We start from the raw sequence: 12874 nt of genomic DNA on the forward strand, positions 1-12874 counted from the left end.
TTAGGTGGATACCTAATATAATTAGTATAATTTAGGTGGATACCTAAAGTAGTGGTGGATGTCATTGGTATAATTTAAGTGTTTCCCACTATAGTTAATCAGGGTATGTTAAACAGGGTTTTAGTTAATTATGTGATACTTTGATATGAGCTCTATTTGTGGGCCCTATTTACTTTCTCGTTCCCTTCCTTTTCGCCATTTTTGTCTTACTTATACTATGCTCTATCCCTTAAGATGAGGCTGCTTTATTGTGGGATAGATAAATGAATGACTATTAATAGTCATTAATGTTATTTAATAACATTTAGAAGAATGAGAAGGTTACTTTTATATATGTGAAAGCAAATCCTAGTATAAATGTATCTTCCCTCCTAGGTGTATCTTGGGCAACAGCAGCAACAGTATTTAACAACAATGCTCTAGTTTAGTGTTGCTCAAAATTTAGTTATTACTCTTTGCCTTCTAAGTATAAAATACCTTTGGACACGGGTCAGCAAATGTATTCTTTAGAGGTCCAGACAATAAATACTTTAGGCTTTGTGGGTTCTTTGTTCTCTGTCATAACTACTCAACTCTGCCAGCCCTGTAGCGCAAAAGCCATCATAAGACAGTATAAATGAATGCACCTCATTGTGCCCCAGTAAGAATTTATTTATGGATACTGAAATTGGATTTCATATAATTTTATCATGTCATGATATAAATATTATTATTCTAATTTTTTTTCAATTATTTAAAAATTCACAGATCACTCTTAGATTGCAGGCAATGCAAAAAACAGACAGCTAGCAGGATTTGTCCCATTGGCTATGATTTGCCAACCCCTAAAGTGTGCCAGAATCTCCTCTGTTAATCAAAGGTTCATAGTATCTGAGCTTTCAGAAGAATGCTCTGAGAATTTAAGACAGAGAACAGAGATGCCTCACAAGAAATTAACACTTTGTAGATTCAATTATATCTTGAGTGCCTGCTGTATATATGCCAGACATTGTTCAAGATGCTGGGGATACAGCAGTAAACAAGGAAGTCATAAGTTTCTGCCTTTACGAAATTTACATTTTAGTGGGTGACACAAATATAAGTAAACAAGTAAGATGTGTAATATTAGAGATGATATTAAGTACTGTGGATAAAAATAAACCAAGAAAGGTGAATAGGTAGCACAGCACAGGCAGGAAAGAAAGTTGTAATTTTAAAAAGGCCGTCAAGGAAGGCCTTATTGGTAAGGTGACATTTGAGCAAAGACATAAATGAGCAGAGGGAGCAAGCCATGGATCATGTAGAATCTGTATGCCACCCTTAGGATAATGGAGAGTTTTGAGCAGAGACACTACATGATTGGACTTATATTTTAATAGGGAAATAATTTAGGAGACTATTGAAATAATCCAGGTGAAAAATGATAGTGACTTAGACCAATAATAGAGGTGAAGGTAGTGAGAAATACATTACTGATATATTTTGAAGATAGAGATAACAGATAAAATAAGAGAAAGAGAGAAGTCAAGTATAATATCCAAGATTTTGACTTGGGCATTTGGAAAGATGGAGTTGCCATTTACTGAAATGGAGAATGCTGTGGGAAGGGTAGATTTGATGAGGAACGTCAGTTTTAATTTGGTCATGGAAATGAACTATCCAAGTGGAGATGTTAAGTTGGCAGAGAAGTCTAGACTGGAGATACTATTTTTTTAAAGTCATCAGCATCTTGAGGGACTTAAAATCTGTGACGATTGATGAGATCACCAACGTATTTACTGGTATTACTATTTATTTATTGGTATTACTGCCCTTGATTTTTTTCCTCATCCACTTTCAAAGAGGTAGGTAGTTTCTAGTAACCTATCCCCTCTTCCTATTCACGAATAGCAGGGATCCCATTGAATCAGAAAGTTGACCTACACAGAAAGTATCATTAGTTGGCCATCCTCAAATTTTGCCATGGTATAAACATGGGAGTGAGTTTTCCCAAGTACCTCCTTGCTGGAAACTGTTTGCACTGGAGGTAAGTGTGAAAGGGGAGGTTGTGGGAAATGATGGGGTGAGGGCTTCCTAAACCTTTCCCAAACCTCAGAAATTGCTTGATTTTGAGGAATGGAGAAGGTTCAGGCTGGTTCTTATTTCCCTGAACCAGTTCATACAGCCCTAAATTTGACCTGCTTTCCTCAAACTGGGAGTCAGAAATCCCTTTTCTCTTCTGTTTTTCTGCTGCAGAAATTCCCAACATTCCCATTTTGTGGGCTCCAGAAAGGGGTAAGCGAAGACTTCAATCCCAGCCAATCATTTCCAGATTAATAATTTTTAGTGTTTTGGTTTTTTTTTTTATCATCATAAAGAATGCTTGGACCCATTTTTCCCATCCATTTAATTTCCTTGTGGATTGTTATGTATCTATGTTCTAGGATCATTCTGTATCCCTGGGCAATAGAGTTCAGATTCATATGCTATTTCCATTTGTGTGCTGTTCTCTTGTGGATTCTCATATGCAGTTTATTGATGAGTGTTTCCTAGATGGAAGAAACCCAATTCAGGAGACTGGCTTTACTCTCAATTTCATCTTTTCCTGAATGGTGTTTTTGTTCCCTGCTGAGAGCTTTTCCTACCCTACACAACTGCTTCTGATGATCTGTCATTGCTTCTCTGCTGTTCTGTCTTATTGCTTTGACTGCCTTTGATTTTTGCCTCTACTTTTTGCCCCACTTTTATGCATCTGCTGAATGATTTGCATTCTTCACTTACTGGTACTTTGTCTATCAGGAAATGGCCTGATACTGCCATATCCATCTGCTATTTTAGCATTTTAGACTACCCAGCATTGTCTATCTGCTCTCCTACCATTCTCCTATATCATGGCCTTCCAAGTGCTACGCTATCTGCCTGCTTGATCTTGTCCTGCCCAATTTATGCCTGTGATATTATAAGTAGGTTCAGATTGTTTAGCACTTCTGCTAACTATCTCCACTTGTCTTGTGCCACTAAGTTGGACTGCTGACTGAGGTTGCTTGACTACTGTCTCCTTTACCTATTTGCTGCCATGGCTGCTTCACTAATTAACTAAAGACATTGCATTCATCTCCTATGTAATCAGACTTGCAACTTGCTGATCGGCTCATATTACTTCCTTTATACTTTTCTGCATCTGGTAAATCACTGGCGTTGTTCCTCTGTTGTCTTGTAACCCTGATCAGATTTTATTTCCAAGAAAAGTGTTGCCTACGTATTGTCCAAACATATCTTAGAAATAGGAAAATGCTTCCCTATTTAACAGTCCAATCCAGTTTACTCCTAAACTGACTTTTAAACTCACTATCACCATCCTTTCTGCCTTTTTATACAACTCCACATTCTTTCCCTTATTTAACAATAGATTTTTTTTCAAATAATTTATCATCTTTGCCTCAGTTGACCTTTGATATCATATATTGTATACTTTTGTTTCTTGTATATAGGATCTTTCAGTGATTTTCCATATATTAAATTTATTTCATAACTTATTTTCCATGATTTTTCTGGGGCTTCATGAGGATGAGTTACTCCTATTAATTTTTCTTTTTCAGTAAGATACAAGAATTTTTTGAAACTTAAAAGTGTCATCTCTAAAAATAATAAATTTAGTTATGATTCTTTGTAGTTAAAGTAGCTTTCCACTGCTCCATTTTTTCCTCTGAGAATATCATTTCTCAGCCACCCCATAATTTATGTAATATCACTTCTTTAGAGATTCTTTTGATGTATTTATCTTTCCCTCCTTTTAAACTATATTTTCTTGTGTGTGGGTAAACTTTAAATTGAATTTCCCCATTATTTGCTAAGTACTTGGCATTTAAGAAGAACTTGAAATACAAAATTATCTGCACTGTGAAGCTTGATGTCTTATTTACTCATATTTCAATGAAAAACAAGACCAAACAAGAAGTGGAGAAGAATTTTGGTGAAATTTGCAAACAATTCAAGAGTCTGAGGAGATTAGAAGTGGGGTGTATATGTATGTATGCAAGTGTGTGTGTGTGTGTGTGTGTGTGTGTGCGCACGCACGCACGCACATGTGGTGTGTATGTAGATTTTAAGTGTTCTTTATATGTATCCACAACATCATTGTGCTTGAAGTGTGAAATATTCTGAGTCTCCATATTAAATTTTATTTTATTTTTATGAAAAAGAAATGGAAAGGAAAAGGCAAAAGCTAAAAAGAGAGTGATAAATTTAGAGAATATAGAAAAAGGGTATGGACACTTGTTTTTTTCTTTTACTTTAACAATAGAGATAAAACTAGTATCAAGAAAAAGGCTGCTGTAAGAAAGTCAAGAAAATCATTTCAATAGCTTTTTATTTTTTTTATTTTGGCAAAATACACATCACATAACATTTACTGTTTTTACCATTTTTAAGTGTACAGTTCAGTGGCATTAATACATTTTGTACAGCCATTACCACTATCTGTTTCCAGAATTTTTCATCATCCAAAACAGAAACTCTCTATACCCATTAAACAGTAACTCCTCATTTCTCACTCCCCCTGTTTTTTTTTTTTTTTTAATTTTTTTTTTCAACATTTATTTATTTTTTGGGACAGAGAGAGACAGAGCATGAACAGGGGAGGGGCAGAGAGAGAGGGAGACACAGAATTGGAAACAAGCTCCAGGCTCTGAGCCATCAGCCCAGAGCCCGACGCGGGGCTCGAACTCACGGACTGCGAGATCGTGACCTGGCTGAAGTTGGGCGCTTAACCGACTGCGCCACCCAGGCGCCCCCTCACTCCCCCTGTTTTAATATCTGTCTCTGAATTTGTCTATTCTAGGTGCCTCATATAAGTAGAATCATACTATTTTTGTCCTTCTGTGTTTGACTTATTTCACTAAACATCGTATTTTCAAGGTTCATCCATGTGGTAGCATATACCCATTCATTCCTTTTTAAGACTAATAATATCCCATTTATGTATATACTGCAATGTGTTTATCCATTCATCTGTTGACAGACAACACTTGAGTTGTTTCTTGGCTATTATGCATATTACTGCTATGAACATTGGTGTGCAATGTCTGTTTTTCTTTTCCATTCTTTGGGTATTTACCTAGAAGTGAACTCCCTAGCTTTTAATATTCTTGTCTAAGAGGAAATTAAAGACCTCAGGGAAACTATATAAGTAACATGAAAGATGGATAAGTCCAAGATATTGCATTAGGACCAAAAAATTATAAACTTTTAGAAAGACACAGAATGCCAAGTGAGATTTAGAAGACCTTATGTTCTAAGAATGAAAGGGAGAATGAAATTGGACAGATGTTGGATGTTTGAAAGACAAAAAAAATCATTCTGAACAATGTTGAAAAAAAAATAAACCATCTTGGGGCACCTGGGTGGCTCAGTCAGTTAAGCCAACACTTCTGCTCAGGTCATGATCTCGCAGTTCGTGGGTTCGAGCCCTGCTTCAGGCTCTGTGCTGACTGGAGCCTGGAGAGCCTGCTTCCAATTCTGTGTCTCCTCTCTCTGCCCCTCCCCCACTCTCACCCTTTCTCTGTCTCTTTCAAAAATAAACATCAAAAAAAATATACCAATTTTAGGACAGATGATGGCATGTCTTTGAAATGGAATAATGCAGACTTGTAAAGAAGTAGGTATTTAAATGAAGATAACTGGATTGAGATGAGAGAGCTAGGTTAAGTTTAGAGGAACCAGCAATAGGATTAGGAATTCATTTTAAATTCAGTGGTACTCAGTTCTGGACACACAGTTTTCTACCTATAGAGATTTTACTAAAAAATTGCTAGGCCCAACCCCACCAAAGATTCTGACTCATTAGGCTGGAGATAATGGTTTAGGCACTATGTATATGCATGTGTGTGTGTTTAATCCACTGGTAAAACACAGTGTGAGTTAAATTGAACTCTGTACCATAGTGTCCTAGACCTTACAGGAGTTAAAAAGTTGGGAAGAATTGGTCCTTGTCTTCAAGGAGTTTAAAACTGGAGTAGTTTAGTAAGCAAAAATATTGATTTTGGAAGGAAGACTTTCAATCCATTAGGTGATAATGTTTTCACTTTGTTAACAATTTTTTGGTGATTTTACCTACTTTGTCTTGCTTTTCTCAACCAGGGTTTCTCATCTAAACTATCAAACACAGAAAATGATTTGTGTGACTTCTCAATCCTCCCAAGGGTGGTACATGAATTAGTTCTATAAGCATAGGAGAAAAGTTAATTCATTACTTCCAATAATTCTCTCAGAACCTATTTTAAACAGGCTTGTTCTATGCTATGTAGTCTGTTAGGAGTATATAACACAAAGATAAGGCCCAAGAGAGGGAAAGAGACATTTAACAAAACAATGAATTTCTAACATCATTTCAAAATTTTGTTATTTTCTTCTAGTTCTTCAGTGAAAACGTTCAAAATCAGAGTAATTGTATATAAGGAAATTCTAAGCATCTGTGATTCAGGAATAAGAGTATGTTCTATAATTTATGCCTCATCACAACTGGAGGACTCTGGTAATAGTTTAAATGCCAATAAGAATCTCTTTAATTAAAAACCTGAAGTATTCAGTGGCAGATTAGTGATTCATTGGTAACTGTTAATAAACAGCATTATCTAAACCCGATGTTACTAATTTTGTAGTGGAAGAATAGAAAGTGGTTAGAGAAAAATTGATAACTAATGTTCAGGAGGTTGTTCTTGAATGTTATTGCAAGCACAATGAGGTATTCTCCAGCTGTATATCAATATTGAAAATGTTTGGGAATTTAATTTATACTCGCTGTCAACTAAACCTCACTTGAATTCCTGGTGTCAGAATTTCAGTCCTATTCATTAGTTTTTATCATGAATTTGGTTAATTAGCCATTTGAATCAGGAATTTATTTGTTCTCCCTATATTGATGGGTGCCTTCATACTTGAGAGCAGTAAGCTTCATTCCTACTGCTCACTAATTCACAATGATTGCTTTAAAGGAATCTCTTTAAAGTGCTATGCCTAAGAAAGTTTTAGTAACCTGTTTTTCCTCTCATCTCCTGATGTCCTACTAAAGTTGTTTATCTTACCAGCATAGCTGAGGGAGGGTCAAAGTTCTCATGTCAGTAGAGAAGCACTAAAATAGAAATTACATCCAGAATTAACTTGTTTTCTAAAAAAAAAAAATGAATAATTTTAAAAGATTTTGCCTTACTTGTATTTATTCTGGAAAACATTTTTTGTGAAAAATAAAGATTATGCAGAAATTTTAAGGTATAAGATCTGAGATAAAGGAAAATATGAGTAACATTTTATTAAATTTACTTTATTAGTAATAAATATACTTCTTCTTTTCATCTCTGAAATCCTGTTTTTATTTTGAGAAAAGCTAAACTGAAAGTTGTATAATGTGTTTCTTTTTTATGAAAGTTAACTTGAAAAGACAGTGTTGTTAACACACTCTTACCCTATAGGACTCAAGTCTTTTGTACATTGAATAACAAAATCCTCTAAATTTCCTTGCAATCAGGAGATTCTTTGTAGGCAACCACGCCTAATAAACAAGTTGTCATTCTTTCCTTTTCACTCCTGAAGAACAGTGGAAGATATTCAGGACCTTACAAGGAAGTTGTAACTTCCTGATACAAACATTTTGTGGAGATAGTTTTACTCCTTCAGTTTTGAATAAAGACAATGACAATAGCAGGCACTAATAACTAGTCTCTACATCCCCTCATCTCATTTTCTCCTTTTTGCTCTCTGTCCATCAGATATTTCAGTGTTGCTGGAAAAAATTAACCTAGTACACCTGTGGTACAAGAGGTCCTATGGAGTGAGATATATCATTGAGGGAAAGTTAATTGCCTCAGCTCTGGAAGCTATTTGATGCAAAGATCCTTTATGTATGTTTAATAGTATGTAATTTCATGAATATCAAAATCAATTCTTGAAAAGTTCACTGGTTAGATATTTGGTTATTTACAAAATACAAACCACTCCCAAACATTTTGTATTTGTCTCTGAATACTTTTTAGATTTCTTATAATATTTAGTTTTTATGAAGAAATAGAGTTTATATTCTATTCCTATCAGCAGCATAAAAACATCTCAGGTGTTCAAGAATCAGTTTTTCTTTGGTTTGTTCCTAGCTATATTATAGGAGTAAATGTGTATTTACTTTGCAGTTAGAAGTAATAATCCCATTATAGACATCTTAAACAAATATTCTGAAAGAAAGTATCTTTTGTAAGTTAAATTTATGTTTTCTCATTCTCAACTTAATGCCTTCTGATCAAAATTAAGATCATTCTTGTGAGGAGATAAAGGCAAAAAGCCTTTTCAGATATCTTGCTTCTCATTATGGTTAGTTACTAAAAACTAAAACCCAAGACTATCTGCAGAAAGCTCTTATGTTATTAACAAGAAAATCTGTCTTCAAATGTTCATACTTCACAGTTAGCGTCAGAATATTAAGAACACAGTATTTTGCATGTAATAGGTGTTCAATAAGAGCATAAAATGATGACTTTTTATTGTGACACAGTAATAAAGATGAGATTGTAAAGTATTATAGATGAGATTAAAGATGAGAAGAGTATATGGTCATTTAGGGGAAGGAAAAGGTAGGGATTTTTAAATACTTATCTTGCCTTATATGAATAGCCTTAAAAGAAACAACACCTATCTTTTTCTGAGTATAGATTTCTGATTATATGGGTTTTTTTCTAAAAAAGAATTTGGGAAATATAGGAAAGCAAAATGAAGTAAATGAAAATCACCAATAATTGATACATAATTATTATCTGGGACTAATTCATTAGCTTTCATATTGAGAACCCATCATATATACAGGTTTATATCTTGGGTTTCTAGTTGTTATCATAACTACTAAAATTTACCGTGTACTTACTACGTTCCAAGCATTGTGATAAGCACTTTATGTAATGTCTTATTTAATACTAACAGCAAACCTACAGAATAAGTACTACTTTAGAGGTGAAAAAATTAGTTTTAGAAAGATTAAATCATGAAATAACCCACATCACAGAGCTAGTAGAAGGTGATAGAATTAGAATTTCATCTAGATAGTCTTGACACCATAGCCCTTGCTTTTTAACCACTCTTTTTTTATATAAATTAAGCTTTTTTTCCATTTAACAACTGTTTTACAAAAAAAAAAAAAAAAGAGATTTGCCAATCACTACAGAGTATAAGCAAGCTATAATTAATTTCATTTCCTTGTTATTAACCATTTAGGCTCTTTTTATTTCGCATCATAGACATTCTCTTTATAAATAAATTGTCAAAAACATCTCTGATTATAACTTTAGAAATATTTCCTTCAAATAGAATAACTGATTCAGAATTAATTCTCATAATACATAACCGCCAAACTGACCTCAGGAATATATGTATAAATTTATATATTCATACTACCAGTTTTTGGAATTAAACATTCATTATTTCTAATCTTAACAGCTTGATGGATGAAAATTATTTGGCTTTATTGGCATATTGTAGACTAACAATGAATTAAACACTTTTCTTGTATTTGTCTAGTTTTTTCTTCTTTTGTAAATTGCCTGTTTTTTTTTTTGTTGTTTGTTTTCTTTGGCTCAGTAGCCAATTCTTGAAAGTTGATTCTAATTACAAAGAGATGTTTAAGAAATTGGTTGTCAGGAAATAATTTTGGCATAATGAGATTTATATTTTAACTATATCATTTTGACTATATCATAAATCTAAACCAGTTTAGGGGCTCCTGAGTGGCTTTGTCGGTTTAGCATCTGACTCTTGATTTCAGCTCAGGTCATGATCCCAGGGTTGTGGGATCAAGCCCCGCATCAGGCCCCACAATGAGCATGGAGCACGCTTAAGATTATTTCTCTCTTTCTATCTCTCTCTCTCCCCGGCCCCCCCCCCCCGTCCCTCTCTCTCCCTCTCTCCCTTTGCTCTTCTCTGCCCCTAGTGCTCTCTCTCTCTTTCTCTAAAATAAAAACTATATATACATAAAAATCAGTTTATTTTCTCTTTTCTCAAGCTCCATTAACATAATAGTACTCATTTATTTCATTACTTACCCTCTACAGCAAAGGTCAAGTTCAAAAAAATATCCTGAATCAAAGGCATGCAGTTAATAAAGTACGAATGCATTATTTTCTATCAAGCTAGTTATGTGCATAATGAGGTTTTTTTTCTTCCATAGCTGATGCACAGTGGTTTATTTTATAACTATTCTTTTCTTATGGGATGCCAATGTTAAATATTGTGTGGATAGAAAATTATTGAAACTTAATATTCCAGAATTAATGATCCATTCATAGATCTAAATCTTAACAAAATAATTTATCATTAGGACATTGAATATACATAGCTACTTTAGCAGTCATGTTTTTTAAATACCAAATATACAATCCTATTTATACATTTTTTTTTGCTCGGCAAACTCATTTTTCTACATACGAATTCCAAAAGAAACAATATTCTTGCATGCAATTAATGTGAATTACCATTTGATTATCTAGACATTTAAAGCATTTATAGACTTTTTCAGATAGGTAGAGCTTAATTCCCTCCATTGCTCAAAAGAGCCTGTTCTTTTTTTAGTTGCCCCTCACATGCAAATCGTTTCATGCCCAAAGCTTTTTGGTAAGTGAATCGTTTAACACTTGGCTTGAATTTTTCCACAGAAACGTTTATTTATGTAAGTGTTTCTCAACCTGGGGATTTTTTGGTGCCTGAGGAACATTTGGCAATGGCTGGTGACATTTTTGGTTGTTATAACTGAAAGGATGCTACTGACATTAGGTGAATAGAGGTCAGGGATGCTGCTAAATATCCTACTATGCCCTGAACAGCCCTTACAACAAAAAATTTTCTGTCCTGAATTGTAATAGTGCAGAAATTGAGAAATCCTCATTTAATAATAATATTGAGTATTCACTGACTGCCAGGCACTGTGCTTGGGGTTGGGGACACATGTATAGAAAATTATGATCTTAGCACTGAGGGAAGTTACTAGTTAGGTTGAGGATGGTTAGGAAAGGGAAAGAATTGGATAAATAAACTATAACATGAACATCAGTATAGTAATGGTGTGTCTGTGATATATTAGGAGCAGGATAAAGTTCACCTGAGGGACTTAGGGAAATTTTCAAAGAAATAATATTGGAACTGTTGTTTTTATTGTTCTTATTGTTTGTCTCTTCACTTAAATTTCCAAAAAGCACACAAAAAGTATAGCCAACAGCTTAATGAATTTTTAAGAAATGAACATACCTGTCTGACCAGCATCCAGATCAAGAAACCAGATTATCAGTATCCCAGATTGAGCCCCCTTTTGTGTCCCTTTTAGTGACAGCCCAACCCTCAAGAGTAATTACAGTTTTGACTTTTAACATCATTATTTTTGTTTTTTAGTAAGCTTTATGCAAATGAAATCTTATACTGTGTTATCATTTGTATCTGGATTCTTTTGCTCAACATTATGTTTATAAACTTGATACATGTAGTTGTTTCTTCATTATCACTACATACAGTAATTGTTTTTATGACTATGCCAATATATATTAAACAACCGTAAAGACACAATTGCTGAGATCTTAAGTCTGCCAATAGATCAGTCTGACTGCAGAAAGGGATATGAAGGGGAAGTGGCAAGAGAGAGCCTGGGGAGGTAGGTAAGGCCAAATGATGGACGCTGTGTCTTATAAAAGGCATTTGGGTTTTTTTCTAGTAGAAAATAAAGATTGTTTTGAAAGATGTTAAACAGCAATGAATGTAGTGAGATTTACATTTTACAAAGACCGCTTTTGGTAGAATAGAGAATGAGTTAAATGGGCATAAACTTAGCTATAACATTAATCAGGAGGTTATTAAAATATTCAAACAAAAGATGCCGAGTAGCTAAATGAAGACAAGGGTAGATAGGGATAGATTACTTTCTGAGGATAAAATTAATAGCACTTTTTGACTAACTGGGTATGGAATTTGCAAAGGTTAGTTTCCTGAGCCAACTTCCAAAATCCTATATGTTACTGAAATATAAAATATGTACAGTGAAGAAAAATGATAGAATTCAATGTCAGCAATTAAAAATGAATTCAAAATAACATCCAAGTTTATCTATAGTATTCAAACTTGTAGAAAAACATTTAGTATTAGTTGAAAATGAATACATTGACGAAATCTTCATGGAGAATCCATATGATCCATAGAATATGGATCCATATGATCCATAGAATCATAGACTGGTAACAGTCTAGACCAAGTCTAAACTAAAGGTAGTAGCTTTTATTTTTCATTTTAATTTCAAATTTATGACTTTTTTCTGTTGTTCCAGAATTTCACTATTTTTATTTTATTTTTATCTCTCACTAAATTTATACATTTAGTCATGAAGCAGGTGGGTTTTGGCTTGGGAGGAAAAAAATGAGACAAGTGCGTGTGTGTTGGTGCATACACCAAAAGCAAGAGTTGAGAAAGGAAGAAAGAAAGTAGAATATTGTATCAATATGAATTAGAAAGAAACTATCTAAAGTGGAGTTAACAGAGTTCCCAGTCATTATTTCTAGGTTTGAGATTACTGTCTTTTACTTTTATTGTACATGCATCCCTAAAGAGAATAAAGGCAGTGAGTCGGAAAGCTTCCCATTGTTACCAGGCAATAGTATTACTTCAAAGAGGTATTTATTGCAGAGACAGTGGTTAAGATAGTTGTCTCTTTGTGACCCAGAGAAGAGATATGATTATTCATTTAGAAAACTCAAGAATCAATTCAAAGGGTATTAGAATCAAGAAGAGTTCAGCATGGTGGTTAAATAAAGGGTATTTTCCTTTATAAAAATCTATATGCCAGTATTACTTAAGCTAGAAACAACCATTAGAAAAAGTAATGGGAAAAGATCATTTGTAATAGCAGAAA

At 33.9% G+C, this 12874-nt stretch overlaps 1 protein-coding gene across 18 annotated transcripts in view; it reads left to right on the forward strand.

Moving 5' to 3' along the window:
* GPHN (gephyrin) overlaps window positions 1-12874 on the forward strand; it is a 645091-nt gene that overhangs the window by 332150 nt on the left and 300067 nt on the right. For 11 of the 18 annotated variants that reach the window (XM_040477426.1, XM_040477422.1, XM_040477423.1 and 8 more), the window contains one exon: window positions 2215-2253. The exons of the other annotated variants lie outside the window; for them this stretch is intronic. In XM_040477426.1, the coding sequence (XP_040333360.1) occupies window positions 2215-2253 (39 nt within the window). The remainder of the gene's footprint in view (window positions 1-2214; window positions 2254-12874) is intronic. 18 annotated transcript variants of the gene reach the window in all.

This window comes from Herpailurus yagouaroundi, unplaced genomic scaffold (assembly GCF_014898765.1).
Source record: "Herpailurus yagouaroundi ecotype Mexico unplaced genomic scaffold, PumYag 141, whole genome shotgun sequence".
NCBI lineage: Eukaryota > Metazoa > Chordata > Mammalia > Carnivora > Felidae > Herpailurus > Herpailurus yagouaroundi.